Source organism: Balaenoptera ricei, chromosome 3 (genome assembly GCF_028023285.1).
Source record: "Balaenoptera ricei isolate mBalRic1 chromosome 3, mBalRic1.hap2, whole genome shotgun sequence".
In the NCBI taxonomy this organism is placed as follows: domain Eukaryota; kingdom Metazoa; phylum Chordata; class Mammalia; order Artiodactyla; family Balaenopteridae; genus Balaenoptera; species Balaenoptera ricei.
In genome coordinates, this window is record NC_082641.1 from 113,127,096 (window position 1) to 113,146,311 (window position 19,216).

The following is a 19,216-nucleotide window of genomic DNA, read 5'->3' on the forward strand; positions in this document are numbered from 1 at the left end:
TTTATCTAGGCAAAGACAGATGAGCCAGTTTGCCCAGGGCAAATAACAGAGCAGAGCTCACTTTCCAACCGGCGGCTCCCTGCCTTATAAGGCCCTTATGTGGATCACTATGGTTCACTCAACCGCGAGCAGAGGGGAGTGGTCCCCAATCACCCCCCGCCCCTCTGCAGCTCATCTGTTCCTGCCCCTGCCTGCGCAGACTGTTCGCCCCACCGCCCAGAAGGGAGCCCAGCGCGGTCAGACGGTCGGCGACAACCCGAGGCCCGGACACTGGAGAGCGAAGCGGAGGTCCATCCGCATCGCCTCGCCAGCCTGCCTACCGCTCTCGCACAGGCGGGAAAGCCGGCACCGGGCGGGGATGACGGGGATGGGCCGCAGAGCCGGGGCTGACAGCATCTGGGCCTGCGGAGGCCTGCCGGGGGCCTGCCGCGCGTCCGCCTAGATGCCAGCAGCGTCGCCGGCCATTGAAGCACCTGGGGGCCTTCCGGGGCAGGTCCGCGTCTGGGCCTGCGCGGCGCGGGGCCGGGTTGTGCGGGAAGTCCTGGGCCGTGGCTGGGAGCTGCCCGCTCGGCCCCTGACTCCCGGCAGGGGCGGGCAGGCAGCGCGCCGGGCAGCCCTCGGCCAGAGATTATGGCTGCGGCGCTGGGGGCGCGAGGGGCGACGCGGCGTTGGTTCGCGGCGCTGCGGGGCAGGAGCCAGAGCCTCGCGGCCATGGTGAGTGCCGAGGGCTCGCGGTGCGGGAGGAGGGCGAGGCCCCGGCGTGCCGGCCGAGGGGCGGAGGGACCGGGGCAGGCCCCGAAGTGGGCCGGGCCTTCGGGCTCGGACTTTGGGTAGCCACGTTGGGCACCTGGCACCTGCCCGACGCGCTGGTCTGAGACAAGGGTGGCCGCAGCATCTGACAGTTTTCCCTTGGCCTAGAATTTCGTTGTAGCCTACGAAATTGCCAACCGGAAAACAAACCAGGACGACTTTCGTTAAAAAAAAAAAAAAGTGAACACGAAAAGTAGTTGTGAAAATATTTCACGGTTAGGGACTCTTTATGTGATTAAGGTGGCGTTGGATCCTCTAGATTGTGCGCTCGGTGAGAGCAGACACCGTCTCCGTCTCGGCTCGCTTGCTGTGAACGGGGCACTGAATGTTGAATTAACTCATTTGCCTTGGTGTTAATTTTTTTGAGGAATTACCAATAAATTATTTTTTTGGTTGCACATTGATTCTTTCCTCTTCCGAGGGGCGTCCTGTCCGTTTCCCCGCTTTAGAAGTTAACATATTGGGGGGTAAGTTAACTCGAGGGAAAGTTTTAACTTGCAGCACCACCTAGTGGGAAAATACTGCATTAAACTCACCATTTCATTTTCTTAGATTGCTTGCCAGAGCCCATTTGGCAGTTTACGGTGAGAACGCAAGATGAGTGCTTACTGTCACCTAGGCGTGTCCCAAGGCATACCTGTGTCTAGGGAGCTGGTGATCAAGTAAAATTATGGGGTTTGGGTAGGGATGAATGAGCAGCCGCGATTGGAGTGGCTGCCACGTGCCAGGCTCCCTGCTGGGTGCCTTCACACTTAAGATCTCTTTAAGCCTTTAAAAAATCTGGGCAGGTGGATATTGTAACATCCCCACTGTAGAACGCTGCTACTCAGTGAGAGGCTAAGTGATTAATTTAGCACCCACAGCTGAAAGTAACAAAGCTAGGCTTCGAATCAAGGTTGCTCTCCAAATCCTATGCTTTCCCCTGTCTCTCCCCACACCTCCCACAGGAAAAAAAAAAAGTCCACCACAAAGGGTTCTGCAGAGGGTATGTCCCCAAGGGGACCATTTGTGTTATGTAGGTGAAGTGCCTCCATTTCACAGTCCTGAACACGGTCCCTGTTCCTAGGCAGACATCTGTGGTGAGCACACATTGACCTCGCTGGGGATGTGGATGGTGGAGAGGGCAGAGGAAAACAGCTCAGCGTGTGCTCCACAGACTCCGGGTGACTGCGGCATTGCCCACAACATGGTTCATAGTTTTCTTTGCAGCTACTCAGTGATTCCAAAATAGTTTGAGTTGAGTTAAAATATTTATTTAATAAAAATGTTAGCTTATTTCCTGTAGCAGGTCTTTATGTGAAATTTTTCAGAGCTGTCATTGTAAAGCTAATCGATACATTGGTTCTTAATAGTAAATGGTTTTTGATAACAAGCCTTTAAATGTTTTTCTTTAATTAAGAGGTATTCTCACTTTCTCTTTTGTTAGTTGTAGGGAAGGGAAGCTGGCCTAGCAAGGAAGAGAAACTAGAAAATTGGCTCATTAGCATCCTTTTGTCCTCCTTGTAGAATAAGTTGTCTTTAAGGTTACTTACTTTGCCTTCTTAATTACATTGATGTCCGTGATAAAGGGTTGTAGGATTTCTGAAGTGGGAATGAGTTGAAGTTTCATGGCAGAGGATACAGCTCAGCCCCCGGTTGCCCTTTGATAAGGAGCCCTCACATTAGTTCAGTCTTTCTGGGTGCCAGTCCCTCCCTCATCTGAGACGATGGTAACCCTGCATATAGGGAAGGCAGGAGGTACTGGTGGGCACTTAATGCCAGAGCGAGAGCATAGCTCTTCTGACTTCTCCTGGAGTGTCCTTATCTTCTGTCATGCTGCTTAGAGTTCTTTCAGTTAAAAAACAAATAGCATGGAAAGTGTGGGCCTGTTAACCAATAGAATTCCGGATTTGGGAATATCATCACCAGGATGAGTAGGAACAAGGTGGACAGTTGCGCACAAGTGCTTACGACTGGGCAGTGCTCTGGCCAGACAGTTGAGGGAGTTTGTCTTACCGGTGTTTCTGAGAAAACTCACTCCACTAAAGCAGGGGCTTTTTACCTGTAGTCCAGAGGGTCTGTGGACACCCAGAAGTTATTATACAAAATCCCCTGTAAATGTGCATTTGTTTTTTCCTCTTTGAGGGTTGGTTTTCATTACAATTGAAAGGGGATGGTGAACCCAGATAGTTGAGACTCATGTGAGTAAGGACTGAAGGCTACTAAGGTGCTGTGGGACCATCCAAAGAGCAGCAGACCAGGAGTTTAGAGCCCTGGGTTCCAATCCTGGTTCTGCCGATGGACTTGCAGGGTTTCCTCGGGTGGGTGTGTTGGCCGCAGTTTCCCAAGTCCTGGAGTGCTGGCCATTGGTGATGATCTTTGGTAAGATGGACAAATGGTTGATCTCAGCTGTGTCTGTAATAAACCAGAGAAGCTGAATTGTACAGTTTGAGGCATATGTAAGGGGTGATAAACCCACATACAATGGAGACAGCTAATTCTGTACAGAGCTAGCCTTGTTTTTGTCTGTTTTTTGAGAATTTTGTATTTTGAGAACAAAGGAATCAAAGATGGTTAGAAGTTGTTGCCCTTAAGACTTTTTTCCACATCTCTACATAAGGTAAAGAGCAGTAAATTTATTTGAATTTAACCAAACCTCTACATTTCAGGTATTAAATGTGTTCTTTTCATAGTCAGCAGATGCTCACTGGTTGACAGCAGAGGAGAGGAACCGAGTTATACTTGACCTTAAAGCAGCAGGATGGTCGGAATTAAGTGAGAGAGATGCCATCTACAAAGAGTTCTCTTTCAAAAATTTTAATCAGGTAATTATTACATATTCCTGCTTGTGCCATGGTCTATTTTTGTCACCTTAGACTGTAACTCTTTCTAATACTACTGGTTGTCTGATGCCCTGTGGATCCAAGATCCAAATCCTTTCTTCCTTAAGAATTCAGTGATAGTTACTCCTTCCTTGTTGACAGTTGCTACCACCCAACTGGGTGATTCTCAGCTCTAGGGGAAGAGGGTGATTTGTGTGATTTGGAAAATCATATTCTGAAACCACTATTGCTCTGATTTGGTGTTGGTTAGGATATTTAATTTCCTTTCAAATTTTGAATAACATTAACAGAGAGTGTGAGCTTTTTATACTGATCAGAAGGGGACATGAGTAGAAACGGTTGAGAAACATACACCTGCTTGACTGATTTCCCCTACTTTTCTTGGATGGTTGTCAAGTTTTCTTTCTCCTTATAGTTGCATTTCTGTCTCTAAATCATCTCCCAAGCTGCACCCTCTTCTCAGATTGGCTCATTTTCTCCAAGCCCAATAGCCAGCCCTTGAAGCTTTTCTTTCTTTCTTTTTTCTTTTTAATAAATTTATTTATTTATTTATTTATTTATTTATGGCTGTGTTGGGTCTTCGTTGCTGTGCGTGGGCTTTCTCTAGTTGTGGTGAGCGGGGGCTACTCTTCGTTGCGGTGTGCGGGCTTCTCATTGCAGTGGCTTCTCTTGTTGCAGAGCATGGGCTCTAGGCACGTGGGCTTAAGTAGTTGTGGCTCGCAGGCTCTAGAGCGCAGACTCAGTAGCTGTGGCGCACGGGCTTAGTTACTCCGCGGCCTATGGGATCTTTCCGGACCAGGGCTCGAACCCGTGTCCCCTGCATTGGCAGGCAGATTCTTAACCACTGCGCCACCAGGGAAGTCCTGAAGCTTTTCTTAAAAGCTGGTCCCTGCCTTGGATATTCAGCCTTAACAGGGGAACTGTTCCATTAGGGCCCCACCCTGTTTAGAGAGTCATCTCCCATCAGTTCTTACTCCATTGCATTTATATAAGGTCAGTGCTTTAGACTATTCCATGATTGTTCAGTTAGTTTGATAATCCTCTGGACAGATTTATTGTTTTTATTTATATTAGGTGTCAGCATCTAGAAGGCAGAGATCCTGTTGGCTTAAATAACTGTCTGTTGTACATAACACAGTTCTGGGTACAAACAAGCATTTGATAAATGCAGACATTGATTACAGTGTTTGCTCGTTTCTGGAAGGGTGTGTGAGGACCAGATTTCCACCAAAGAAACCTTGACATGTTTTCCTAGTAAATGCCGTTGGCTCCACTGTGCTGCATGCCCTATTCTGGTCTCCATCCATCTGGCTACCAGCCTTCTGCTGTGTCTCCAGCTCCTGAGGAAACCTGGACCAAGCCGACTCCTTGTCCCTGCTGCGCCACATGCTCAATGGCTCTTGTCAGGGGCTTAGCACTCTGTGGCTGGTGGCAGGGAATCCCATTGGTACAGTAAGCTTGTGCATAAGCTCTAGGTAGCATTTTCCAAGCTTATTAAAATTCTTTAAGCCTGGGCTAATTTATTGGGCTTGAACATGTGGCTTAAAGTACTTGAGTAGTGTTGCCTTAGACTCTGCCCATGAGTCAGTCATCCAGCCCCACTCTAACCTTGTGTTCAGGGTACTTTCGGAAATGGTGGGGGGAAGGGAAGCTGTGCAGGGTATCCTTGATTAATTGTAACGTTATTCACCAGGACATTTAATTTTCTTGGCTTGCCCCCCCCCCCCCCCACCCAACTCACCTTTTAGGAGAAAGAGGCAGACGACAAGAAAATCAGCTGATGTCAGGGAATGTATTCAGAGAACCAGCACTGATATTATATCCTGGGGTTGGTTTTCTAGCCAGGCTCCTATGACTTCTGCATGTAATGGCCTGTAGTGGCAACTGATGTCATGACAAGTGTCAGTGCCCACCAGCCAAAGACCACCAGGAACATACCAATAGCTGAACAAGTTAGGCTTATTGCTTGTTGCGGTGAGGAAGGGTGCACATCATAGGGAACTGTGGGGCATCTCAGGAAGACGGTGTTGGAAAGACTTACTACCGGGTTTGGGCTGGTGTTGGTGATTTTGGAGTCTTTAAGGATCAGAGCTTTGCTCTGGGTTGGGTGCTGTCTGCACATGGGCTCTTCTATGATTCACTATTTTAATAAATCTTACCTAGAGGGAGAATGGACTAAAGTGGGGCCAAAGCTGAAACTGGTAAAGAAGCAACAGTCACTTGTTAGCCAGGAGAGGCGGGTGTTTGGTATTTTGTGATTTGGACAATGTTCGTGTTTTGTTTGTGTTGAGATATCATTGCAGAGTGATATCTGTGATACTCCGCATTACATTATTGTCATGATTACAATAATCATTACAAGAGTGGTTTTATTTTTGTCCTAATCCTTCATGGTCACAGAGTGGCCTTGTCTGATGTTGCTGTTGCTGTTCAGCACCAAGGCCTAGGTTTGAGTACCCGGCTGGCTCCTAGCAACTTGGAGGCCTAGGTGGTAGTCCAGGCCAGCTCCCAGGTGTCAGGGCTGCTTTTCCCTTTTTCGCAACTAATGTTTAGAGTGATGACCCTCTGGCACTGATGGATCCTCACTTATCTTTCATTTATTTTTCAATACAGAAAAGGTATTTTTTAAAATTATAAAGCAATGATATAAAACATTAAAATAGGATGGTGTAAATAAAAATTTTCCCATTGCAACTACTTCCATCTTTTTACCTATTCTCTTCTAGTCTTTCTCCATATGTATAGTTTATTCACAATGTGGCAATTGTACAGGCAATTAAATTTTTTTAAAGTAGTTTAATTTTTATTGTAAAAGTAATATTCATTAACAGATATTTATTAAGCACCTTCTCTGTGCCAGGCACTATTCTAAGCTCATGTAGCTCCCTCTCTAGCAGAGAAGATAGACAATAAACAAATGAACAAATAATATAACTTCACATAGTGATTAAGTCATGAGGGAGAATAAAGTAGAATATTGGGATGGAGAGTGACAGAGGGGTGAGCACACTATTTAAGATGGGGGGGGGGCTGGAAAGGCCTCTCTGGGGAGGGAACATCTGAGACCTGTGTAATGTGAGGGAGCTGAGCATGTGAAGACCAAAGGAAGAGCATTTCTGGTGGAGAGACAGCAAGTACCAAATTCCTGGAGCAGGAGTGATCTTGGTGTGATTGAGGAAGAGCCAGGGGGCCAGTTTCTGGAGCGGACAGAAAGGAGAAGAGGCCGAAGAGAGGGAGGGGCCAGAGCACTGGAGCCTTGTGCAAGGAGTTGGATTTTATTCTGTGAAGGAAAGCTCTTGGAGGATTTCAGGCAGGGAAGTGCCATTATTCAGTTTTTGTTCTAAAAAGATCACCCTGGCTGTTCTGCTGTGAACAGATGGTAGAAGGGCAAGAGTGGCAGCAGGCAGAATGTATAGGTTGCCATGTGATAGGCTAGGCAAGAGATGGTGAGAGACTATGGGGGAAGCAGTGGAATGTGGAGAGAAACGCAGAATTTCCCATTTATTTTAAAGATAGAACAGTCCAGACTTGCTGTTAGATTGGATGTGGGGGAAGGAGAGGGTCAAGGATGATCCCAAGGTTTTGGTTCAAGCTGTAGGGTAAAGGGTGGTGCCACTGGTACCATTTACTTGGCTGGGGAAAGTGGAGTGGAGAGCAGGGTAGGGAATTAAGAATTCCGTTTTGGACATGTCAGGTTTGAGATACTTACCAGTCACCCAAGTGGCAATATTGGATCGGCAGTTGGTGATATGAGGTCAGAGTTCAGGCTGGGGATAACAGTTTGAGAGCCGTCAGAGGGGATAATTGTCCTGGATCGGCAAAAGAGGGCAGGTGGAGGTGCAGGCACGGTACATCCATTGTGATAGGAAAGAGGCTGAGTGTATGTGTACAGATGCAGGTAGGTTGCCACGTTTGTCTTGGGAAGAAGAGGTAGTTTTCTCTTCTGATTGCTTCTATTTTTTTTAGTGAAGTCATCAGTTGAGAATGAGTCGGGGTGGGAGGGAGGAGTGTTGGAGATCTGGGAAAATAGGAAAAGGCATGAAATAGTCCTCTTAGAGACTGACAGTGAAGGAACTGTGAAATGTGGTCGGTTGCTGGGCAGTTCTCAGTGTCACTGGAGATTTATGGGCGAACATTTAAGGTGAAGATCTTGTGTGTTTTGTCCAGCCATGTTCAGCTGCTTGGGCACAGGCTTGGAGTAGGTGCAGGGTTGGGCTTAACAAGGGCTGAACTTTTTTTTTTTTTTTTAATTTATTTTATTGAGGTATAGTTGATTTACAATGTTGTGTTAATTTCTGCTGTATGGTGATTCAGCTGTATACACGCGTGCACGTGCACACACACACATACATATTCTTTTTCAAATTCTTTTCTATTATGGTTTATCACAGGATATCCCTGTGCTGTACAGTAGGACCTTGTTGTTTATCTACTCTCTATGTAATAGTTTGCGTCTATTAAACACAAACTCCCAGTCTATCCCTCCCCCACCCCCTTCTTCCTTGGCAACCACAAGTCTGTCCTCTATGTCTCTGAGTCTGTTTCTGTTTCGTGGATAGGTTCATTTATGTTGTATTTTAGATTCCACATATAAGTGATAGCATATGATATTTGTCTTTCTCTTTCTGACTTTCTTCACTTAGTATAATAATCTCTAGGTCCATCCACGTTGTTGCAAATGGCATTATTTCATTCTTTTTTATGGCTGAGTAATATTCCATTGTAGATATGTACCACATCTTCTTTATCCATTCATCTGTCAGGGGACATTTACGTTGTTTCCATGTCTTGACTATTGTAAATAGTGCTGCAATGAACATCGGGGGATGCATGTATCCTTTTGAATTATAGTTTTGTCCTGATATATGCTCAGGAGTGGGATTGCTGGATCATATGGCAACTCTATTTTTAGTTTTTCTGAGGAACCTCCAAACTGTTTTCCATAGTGGCTGCACCAATTTACATTCCCACTAACAGTGTAGGAAGGTTTCGTTTTCTCCACACCCTCTCCAGCATTTGTTATTTGTAGACTTTATCATGGTGGCCATTCTTACTGGTGTGAGGTGGTACCTCATTGTAGTTTTGATTTGCATTTCTCTAATAAGTAACGATGTTGAGCATCTTTTCATGTGCCTGTTGGCCATCTGTATGTCTTCTTTGGAGAAACGTCTATTTAGGTCTTCAGCCCATTTTTCGAATGGGTTGTTTGTTTTCTTTGTTATTGAGTTGTATGAGCTGTTCACAAGGGCTGAACTTTGCCAGATGAGTACAGTGGAGGAACAGGGGGCAAGGAAACTAAGGATGTGTGCAAGGGAGGGTCAAAACATTGGACTCTGGAGTCTCAGCTGGTGAGGAGGGAAGTGCAGTCGTGATGTGGGAGATGGTGAGTGAAGAGGTCGGAGTGTCAAGTAATATAACCTTTTTGGAGAGCAATTGGGTGATGTCTATCAACTTTTAAAATACCCGTTGTCCAACAATACCCATTGTACGAATCTAGAAATTTATCTTCTAGGTACCGTCCCCTGTGTATGCCAGATGGGTATGAGAAGATGTCCACTCTAGCCTGTGAACCTGTAGCTTTTTATCGTGAGCAGGCATTTCCACATGCGTGTGTGTGCCTTGCTAAGACCATGTCTCCCACACTGCAGCCCTGCCCTTAGCAGGAGTTAGGGGAGGCCCACTGTGCTGCATGTGACAGCACCTCTCCTGGCCTCAGCTTTACACGCTGGAGGGAGCTGTGGTCAGAGCTGATGACCCCCATCTCCCCTATGAGACTTCACACTGGGTATTAGCATGTATTTTTTTTTAGTCTTTGCTGAATATATAGGTAAAAAATGTTCTGTTTTGTTTGCTCAATAGGGTAAGAACATTTTCCAGTTCTTTACATAGTCTTGTCTTTTTACTTACAGTAAATCTTCAGGAGTAAGATTACACTTGTTGGGTGTTACTGTTTTTTTTTTTTTTGGCCGTGCCTCGCAGCATGTGGGATGTTAGTTCCCCGACCAGGGATGGAACCCGCGCCCCCTGCAGTGGAAGCGCGGAATCTCAACCATTGGACCACCTGGGAAGTCCGGGGTGTTAGAGTTTTTAAGTGGTTTGCTTATGTAGCGTGTGTGAAATGGTATTATAAGTTTGCTTTAGAATCCATTTCTTTTATTACTATAGAAATTGAACCATACATTTTAGAAACCTTTTCATTGACCCTGGATGGAAAAGCTACCTCTCAAAGCTTTGGGTTATTCTAGGTTTTACCATAAGAAGTAGCTAGTAAAATATATTTGGACTTTTTTCCTCTTAGAGGTTTTATTCCAAGATATGGTTAGTTCCAAAGAGTCCACATGCATTTGATAGCTCAGATCGGCGCAAATACTTAGCGAATATAAATGTGAAAATTCCCGAGGGATCCTAATGGCGTAGGTGGATGAAGTGGCCGTGGGTTTTGGTTGCTGTCAGCCCACTGTCTTTCCTCGGTGGCGGTGCAAAGGTAATGGTGAGACTCCGTGAGTATTCCGAGCATGGCAGTGCCAGGGCCGAGGCAGGAAGTTGCGACACTTGGAGTACTTGGACTTAGGGTGGGGTTGGCATTTGTAAAGGAGTTTTGCTTTTCTTCTGTTCATGTAGACATGAGGAGGGAGAGGTCTCTGAGTGACATGTAAACGTATTCTTAGGTGTTTGGCAACTGCAGGGTGATAGTGTTGAAAGAACAAAATGTCAGTTAGAAATGTGGGTGTGAGCCTTCCATAAAGATACATTTTGTTAGGCATTGTCATGTGGGGACAAGTGGGAAGCTTACAAAATCAGAGGAAATGGGTTTTCCTGGTGACGCAGTGGTTAAGAATCCGCCTGCCAATGCAGGGGACACGGGTTCGAGCCCTGGTCTGGGAAGATCCCACATGCCGTGGAGCAACTAAGCCCTTGTGCCACGACTGCTGAGCCTGCACTCTAGAGCCCGCGAGCCACAACTACTGAGCCTGCAAGCCACAACTACTGAAGCCCACGTGCCTAGAGCCCGTGCTCTGCAACAAGAGAAGCCACTGCAGTGAGAAGCCCGCGCACCGCAACAAAGAGTAGCCCCCACTCGCCGCAACTAGAGAAAGCCTGTGGGCAGCAACGAAGACCCAAAGCAGCCAAAAATTTAAAAAAAAAAAAAAAATCAGAGGAAATTTTATGCTTTGGAAGCAGGTTTAGAAGATGAGGCTTTGAACCCAGGCAACAGCTACTCCAGATGCCAGCAGGTGGAGCCCTCCAGGGCAGGAGCCCAGGTGGGCCAGGCGGCATCACAGCCCCCTGGGAAGGCTGTCCCCAGTCTCTCATTCTTGGATACTGGACCACCCCTGTTCAGCGCAGAAACAAACTTAGTATCAGGAATAGGTAAGAGTGGGGGTGGGGCAGCTGACCTAGTTTGGTACCTTCTGGGTGAATGAAGAGTTCTGGGTGGAGGAGATAAGGAGTTTCCACTTGGTAATGGAGAGCAGGTTTGATTCATGAGAGAGGGACTGAGCTTTGTGAGAAAGAACTGTAATTCTCTGCATTCCAGGAGGAGCTCCTGTACCCTGTCTGTGCTTTATTAGGGGGGCCTGCCTGCAGGGTATTCGATTTTGTTAGATGGAATCTTATGAACTGGCTGATATTCAGCCAGATTTGACCTACAAAAATGGCTCTTTTATATGGTTCAGTCTAATAGCTTGTCCAAGTTGAGTATCTCTCACAGGGCAGGGTCCAAGCTCTATTTGTGCTATGTCTTGTTCAGCACATTTTGGTTAATGTAACTGCTGCTGTTAAAAGATTTCTGGCGCTGGAGTAGGGAGAGGGCTTCTGAATGGCCTCGGTGGTGGTGACGATGGTGGAGGAGTGGGGTTCTGTGTGTCTAGCAGCAGTAACACCCACCATATGTGAGTTTGGGGTTTGTAAAATGGTTTCTATTCCTGTGCCTGGAGCTCCTGCTGTAGAGCAGTTGAAAGTTACTGTTGCTGACTTACTTTGTAAAGATGTTTTATTGAGGAATTTGATAATAGGCTTATGGTTAACATTCTGAAACACTTAGTGAAGTCAAAGGCTTGTTGATACCAGGAGACAGACAACTGTTAATGAAAATCTTAACGATCCTCGCAGGACATGGGTGGAGGTCTCAGGCACTCTCCTTGTGAACGAATTAGTTCAGTTTTTATTGTTCATTAAGTTATGAGTCAGTAATTCAGTAATATAAATGTCACATCTGAGCGCTCTTGAAAGTGGATATTCACTGCCTGGTGAGGGTAAAGAAACACTCTCAGTGAGGGTGCTCCTAAGGCTTTGGCATCATATAGGTTAGAAAGTGTCATTTTGCTTTTAAAGTTTAGGCTATTATCTGTGTGTCTGGGAGCCAGGGAAAGTGAAAACTTGTCTGATTATCACACCAGTTGCTTGCTCTTAACATGTGCCCACTGATGGGCTTTTTTAGCCAACTAGAAACCTGAGAAAGTGTTCACAGTTGTCATTGGTGTAGAGAGTAGAGACACTACCTTTTAGTAAACTTTACCTGAAATTTGGGAAGCTAGTAAGAATATCTGCGTGGTGTATTCATGTTGGTTTTCACTTTGAAGTTATTGCTGGAGTCCCGGGGAGCCCCGGGCAGGACACGCTGATGTTGTCAGGTGGTGGCTGGGACGCTGGTTTGGTATCCACCAGGGTAGGGAAATTAGAGCCTAAAATGTTATCATTTGGAGTCTTGCTTCTGCTGTTTATGTCATAGAAGAGGTTTAGAGCTGATGTGTATTTGTAAAAACACATGTGATAGATAGATGAGGGGAAATGTAAAACAGGTGTAAAAAATGCAAATATGACACCACACTGCAATGTGAAAATGCTGTGGTCATTACACCATCCTTTAATAAAAATGGACTTTTAACTGCATCGTTTTTTCTTAGTAGTATAGTAAACCTTCTGTTTACACAACTTCGCCTGAGTATTTTGTAAAAGTCAAACAGCCAAGAAATATAATTTCCTCAAAAGTCTTTGTCTTGCCCTTTTACAGATGGCGTAAAATCAGGTGTGTAAAAAATAAAAAGCAGTTTGAGCTGACGTGAAAGGTATTTCAGATTTATGCTTTGCAGATGATATTGGTATGATTAATGCATTCATTACTTTTTTTTATTGCTTTTCACAGATAATGTACATGATGCATGGAAAATGTTGTGGATTTAAATCTTTGCCAGGTTTAGACTGTGACTATCAACAGATGTTATCATATAAGTACTATAATTATTATAAAATAAAAAATTTGTCATGAAATGCATTGACATAAATTTCATTTATGTAAATTGCTTTCATTAGTATAAAACCTTAGTGTAGCTGTTAGGGTTTGTGAAGCACTTTAGATGAGATTAACTTGGTATAATGTGGTCACAAATGGGCTGCTTTAAATTTAACTGACAAGAAAATAACACTCAAAAGTTAGGAAATTACTGAGGCATTTGTTTTCAGCCTGCGTTGCTGGTACCGCTTAAATAGGCTGAATATGAATTAATAACAATGGACTGCTGGCTCGATAATTACGGAAAATAATTTAAGGAGACCTTAAGTAATCACTTAAAAGTATTTTGGTCTTGTTTTCTGTTCTGTTTCTGTTTTTCTTTGGTATGCCACTCCATTGTTTCAGTACAGCCATTATCAATAGTGTTTAGGTTTGCACAGCAAGAGTTTTGTCAATAGAGTTTTGGTGCATTAGGGCCATGACATAGAAACTTGCATTCAGCTGTTTTGAAATACGGACCTTGGTTGCCTGATGAAGAGGCTTTATCAACTCTTTATCAGCTCTTTCGAGCAGCAGCTACAACGCTGCACTCACGTTTCTGTGGCCAGGTGGTGACCAGTGGCTTTCTCACCTCAGGAGGCACGTGGCCTACCAGAGCTCACCCTGGCTCTGAGCTCTCTGTGTGTTGCTCTTTTCTCTACATCCTTTTAAACAAAACAAAGCAATGCATCCTCTTCCCTGTTTTGCAGATAATTTACCATCATATTGCCCTTCTGATCCAGGCTGGAATGGGCCATTCTAACTAATTCACTAAAATTAGTCCTCTGAATTTTACAGAAGGACACTGAACCAGACTGTGATCATGGACTTGCTGTGGTCACACGGGGTCATGTCACAGTTAGTAGGCGCCAGACTCATCTCTGGTTCCCACAGCAACATTTTTAGATCCTACTGTGATATAGAAAGGTGTTTTTGTTTATTTTTTGATTTCTTCTGGGAGATATCTTGTTTTCCAAGGACTGCTTGTTGGATTTCTTTTCTGCCTTAGATGGGTTTGACAATACTTCCCTGAGAAAGGGGCTGTTCACCAGCTAGGACAAACAAAGCTGTGCTTGTGCGGGAGCAACCCGGGTATCACTGTTGATCAGACGTCATTTAATTGTATCGTTAAAATCAGTCTTATCAAAACAGCAAATGCCACTAATGAATCAGTTTGCTCCTGTGCTCTCAGCCAGTAAGGCAGGATTGTGGCCTTCTACCATATCATTCATCAAACTGACTTCAAATGCCCTGTCCTCGCCACTGCAGCACTGGCCATGGACATGCACCAGGTGCCTGGAGCAGACCCAGTCGGGGCTGGGCTGGGAGCCACGTGGTCTCCCCATTGAGAGCCAGAGGGCCTGGCTCTGTCAGGATCAGAGAGCGTAGTGAGGTTCTTGAGCCAGCAACCACTGAGGGGCTGGCACTGCTCTGGGCCCAAGGCGTGGAAGGAGGAAGATGCAAAAGAAGCAACTGATTCCGTTCCCGCCCAGAAGAATTCCCAGTTTTCTTGGGGAGGTGGAACATCTGCCTTGTATAAGATATTGATAGTTGATTTTTAAAAATATTTATCTATTTATTTATTTATTTCGGTTGTGCCGGGTCTTAGTTGTGGCATGCGGGATCTTTACTTGTGGCACGCGGACTTCTTAGTTGTGGCATGCATGCGGGATCTAGTTCCCTGACCAGGGATCAAACCCGGGCCCCCTGAATTGAGAGCACGGAGTCTTACCTGCTGGACCACCAGGGAAGTCCTGATAGTTGATTTTTAAAATTGTCATGCTAACTGGGCACTAAAATCTGAAATACTAAGAAGCTGAAAGGTGCAATCCAGGAAGTTTGCCTGGAGAGGGGGAGTTTTGATAGGTCTGATAGGTTTTTTTGAAGGAAGGAGCTACGGGGGAGGGGTCAGCAGGTGGTCAGGGACAGGGAGAAAGAGGGCACGTCTTATTTGTAATGTGTGGGGGAAGTGAGGGCCCTAAGATTGGTTCAGTGAGCTGGGCTAAAGATTGGCATGGAGGGTCCTTGTGGTGCTCTCTCCCTCGTTCAGCATTGCCTCAGCTTTAAGGTATCTGAAAGCAAACTCTTGTCTTTCTGTCTTTCCTACAAGAAAGTTTCCTAAAAGAAACTTGTTTGTGTCAGCAGGACCACCATTCTCTCAAGCACCCAGACGTGAAACTGAGGAATTATCTTGGTGATCAGTCACCAGGAGCTGGTCAGGGACTGTGCTTGGTCTGGGTGCACCTCTCCTCCCCCTAGCGCTCCGGTAGGAGCTTCCTCATGGCTTTTTACTTCTAGGCCCTCTCTGCCTTCATTGGCCTGCATGCTGTTTTACTGTGACCAAGTTGGTCTCTGCTCAGAAAATCCCAGTTCCTTTCTGTTACGTCTTACAAGACATCATCTTCTCAGAGGTTTTCAAAGCTGCCCACAGTCTCTAACCTTACCTCTCATTACTTCTCTGTAAGAGGCCTCTTTAGTCTGTTAGAGATTAGAACTGTAAGGTACCTGAGAGGTCAGCTAGTCGTCCCTTTCACTGAAGAAGTGGGGAAGCCAAGGACAGGGGGGCAAAAACATTAGTGGCCATACTGGAACTGGAGCTAACACTTATAGTATAGTAGGGGAGGGAGAGCATAAGCAAAGAAAATAATGCATATATAATTGCCAGTTACGGTAAGTGCCATGAAGAAACATCCTAATAGCTAATGCTTAATGAACACTCCAACTTTGGGCCAGGCACTATGATGTAAGGACTTTACATGTATTTATTCATTTAATCCTCACAAAACCCTGTCTTGAAGAGGATATTTACCTCATTTTACAGATAAGGGTACCAAAGTTTAGATTAAGTGACTTGCCCAGGGCCCCACAGTGGAGCTGGGATTTGATCCAGGCAACCCCTTCCACTTGCCAGTGTGGATACTGCCTCTGCAGCAGAAGAGACAGCTGAGAGAGAGAACGTGGGAAAACCGAGTGCAGCTGGAGGAGAGCTGTCAGGGAAGGCCTCTCTAAGGAACTGATCAGCTGATGCATTTTCTTTTTCTTTTATTTCCTTTGTCCATTGAGGCATTTCATTTGCACGTGTGTACTACATCCCTAGGAAAAGAATCCCGGGATTTTCTTTCCTGTGTTTTGTTTTGCTGCTTCTCTGTCCATGATGCCAGCTGAGGTTGTCAGTATAATGAAACCAAATGGGCAATTTGCCATTTTTTTAGATCTTTGAGTTGCACATCAAATCTGGGACTGATCACTCCACACTTGTTTAACCTGCCCATGAGGTTCACAACAGTTTTCCCAGCTCTGTGGTCATCAGTGATTTCAAATTCGCCAGTGTAACCATTCTTCGTTATTACTGTTAGAAACTGGACGATGACTTTGGAGCACAGTCTAGTAAGAAGCTGGTGTTTGCATCTCTTTGGCATCATTGATGTTCTTGAGAGCATCAGCCAGGACATTCACATGCACCAATATGGCGGCCCAGAAAGGTGACAGGAAGAGGACAGGAGGGGTGAGGCCATGGTGTTATGGGAAGTGGGCAGGCTGTTTGAGGACTTAGAGGATGAAGTGGAGGTGGGAGGGGGCAAAAAATCACATGAGGAGAATAGTAAGGAGGCTGTTGCATTCATCCAGGTGAGACATCATCACTAGGTGGACACAGCAGGAGATTCTGGACTGGATAGTGACAGAGGGGAAGCAGAGAGGTATAGAGGTTGGAGCTGCTTTTAGTAGTTTATATGAGCAGGAACCAATGATGCCACACATAACACTTACAGGGAATAAAAATATCAAGAGAAAACCCAAGTTTCTCTACAAGGGAGGAGTGGTGATGGGTGGTGAGGAAGAAGAGCAGGGAGTGTTAAGTATGACTTCCAGGTTTAGGACCTGAGGAACTGGGTGGTTGGAAGGGACATTTACTGAGCTGGGGAGGTGTGGGAAAGGAACAGGATTGGTGTGCAGGGATCAAGGTTTCTGGTATGGATATTGTTACGTGTGCGTTGCTATGAGACATCCCAGTGTCAACCCTAAGAAGGTAGTTTTGTGTCTGGGTTGTAGATAATTGGGGAGACATAGGTGTGTATGGAACCAAACCAATGTAATAGATGAGGTTACCCAGGCAGAAATTATAGTGTGAGAAGAGAAGAGGGCTCAGAACTCAGTCCATTTAGGGGTTGGATAGACGAGGAAGTGTTGGCAGAAGACTGAGAAAGACTTTATAGTGAAATAGGAAGAAAATCAGGCCAGTGTTGTACACAGAATCCAGAAGAAGATGATGTTTTAAAAGGGAGAGAGGGGGCTTCCCTGGTGGCGCGGTGGTTAAGAATCTGCCTCCCAATGCAGGGGACACGGGTTCGAGCCCTGGTCTGGGAAGATCCCACATGCCACGGAACAACTAAGCCCATGTGCCACAACTACTTAGCCTGTGCTCTAGAGCCCATGAGCCACAACTACTGAGCCCGCGTGCCACAACTACTGAAGCCTGCGAGCCTAGAGCCTGTGCTCTGCAACAAGAGAAGCCACTGCAATGAGAAGCCTGCACTCTGCAACGAAAGGGTAGCCCCCGCTCGCTGCAACTAGAGAAAGCCCGTGCACAGCAATGAAAATCCAATGCAGCCAAAAATAAACAAATTAAATAAATAAATTTTTTCAAAAAAGGGAGAGAGGAATCAGTTCTGCTGACACTCCAAGTAAGATGAGTACCAAAAGGTGATCACGCATTAAGCAACATGGAGGTCATCAGTGGCCATAGGAAGGATGGTTTGTGTGGGATGGGGGTGCAGGGCGGACTGGAGAGGAAGTGGAGCTCATGTGCCTTACATAGATCTTTGTAGCCACAGACATTAGTCTCTTGTCTGTTCTTTCTGTTTGTAATTCAGCCCTTGCATTATCCTATTTGTTTGTGGTTTTCTTTCAGCCTTGTTTTGATATTAAACCTGTGAACATTAGCGCTAGGACAGATGAGGCTATTGAGGCCCAGTGGTGAAGTTGACAGTGAACCAGTGGCGGAATTAGGATGTAAGTGCAGCTTAAATCATGCAACAGAGGAATGTGACTACTTACTTTTGTCTCTCTGCATCTAACATATACGTGCCTTGAGGGCGAAGACTTGGGTTGTGCTTGTGTACCTCTCCTACAGTGCCCTCCCAGTGTTACCTAGGTAATTTGAATACACGAAGCCCCTTGATTGGGCTCACATAGGTGATCCTAGTCAGCGCCCTTAGCCCCAGGGGAGCATAGCGCTTTTGTCTCCTACAGGTCACTGCCTAAAACCCTTTCTCACCAGGGACTTCTCCTCTCTCTCGTTTCCTTACTCCTTAAACACAGATGTTTCCTAACAGTGACCAACTTACTTGGCTGCTAAGTTGTTATGTATGATGGGATGATCTTTAGGGCCGTGGCACCCTTCCCAGAAGAACAGCATTGATTGTGCCTCTGTTCTGCAGGCAGTTTTGAAGTGTCGGAGAAAGAAATGGGCCACTTGTGGCATCGCTAGTAAATCACCTCCAACAAGGAGAGGCTGAGGTTGGCACTTACTCGGTATTGTGGCTCCACAGCTTCGACCACCCACACCCAGTCTTTTGTAAATCTCGGTGTCCTGAGGGACCGCGGCGGGTTCTGCCAGGACTCCACAGAGCGTCACGCTGCCTCAGGCCTTCTACCTGTTACCCATTAGGCACTCATTTTTGTTTCACGACAGTTCTTTTAATGTCAGATTCCTTTCCTTTTCTGGGACCACTGGTCCAGCCCTCTTGGCTGATTTTCTTTTCTTTTTCTTTTCTTTTCTTTCTTTTTTTTTAAATCATAACTTGGTGGCGTTCCAGATAGAAAAGTTTTAAAAGTTTATTTGATACATTTTTTAAGGAATTATTTAAAAAGTTTTTGATGTAAAAATGTTGCCTTAAGGTCACTCTGTAATACAGGTTTTTAAGGTCATACCTGTAATACAGGTAACTCTTTAATGTTGCATTATTTACCAGAAATGCAGCCAAGTCAGTTTTCTTTCTGACAGTTTGGAGAGTCACAAAGTATTTTATGAACTAATGAGTGTTTTTCAGGAGTTAGTAGCTCATTGTTGGGTGACCTGGGAAATAACGTAGGTGGTTTCATTGAAGCTTTCCAGCAGCCTTGCAGGGTTGGGTATTAGGAAGCCCAGGTTACTAATGGTAAGAAGGAACCTGCTCAAACGTACAGATGAAGCAGTGAGGCGCCGTCCTTCCAAGGCCAGGCTTCCCACTTACTCTAAGGCCACAGCCCTTCTCTAACCCAAGTCTATATTTTGAAGGGTTGTGGGGTAATTCAGGATATGGATTGCTGTTCT

The 19,216-nt window shown here is 45.6% G+C and overlaps 1 protein-coding gene and 1 pseudogene across 1 annotated transcript in view; one reads left to right on the plus strand and one right to left on the minus strand.

Annotated features, from left to right (window-relative positions):
• Positions 1-501: 501 nt before the first annotated feature.
• PCBD2 (pterin-4 alpha-carbinolamine dehydratase 2) overlaps positions 502-19,216 on the plus strand; it is a 47,431-nt gene continuing 28,716 nt past the window's right edge. The window contains exons 1-2 of the mRNA XM_059919480.1: positions 502-714; positions 3,483-3,614. Coding sequence (XP_059775463.1) covers positions 631-714; positions 3,483-3,614 — 216 coding nt within the window. The 5' untranslated portion in view covers positions 502-630. The remainder of the gene's footprint in view (positions 715-3,482; positions 3,615-19,216) is intronic.
• Positions 15,997-16,419, minus strand: LOC132362065 (small ribosomal subunit protein uS8-like; annotated as a pseudogene).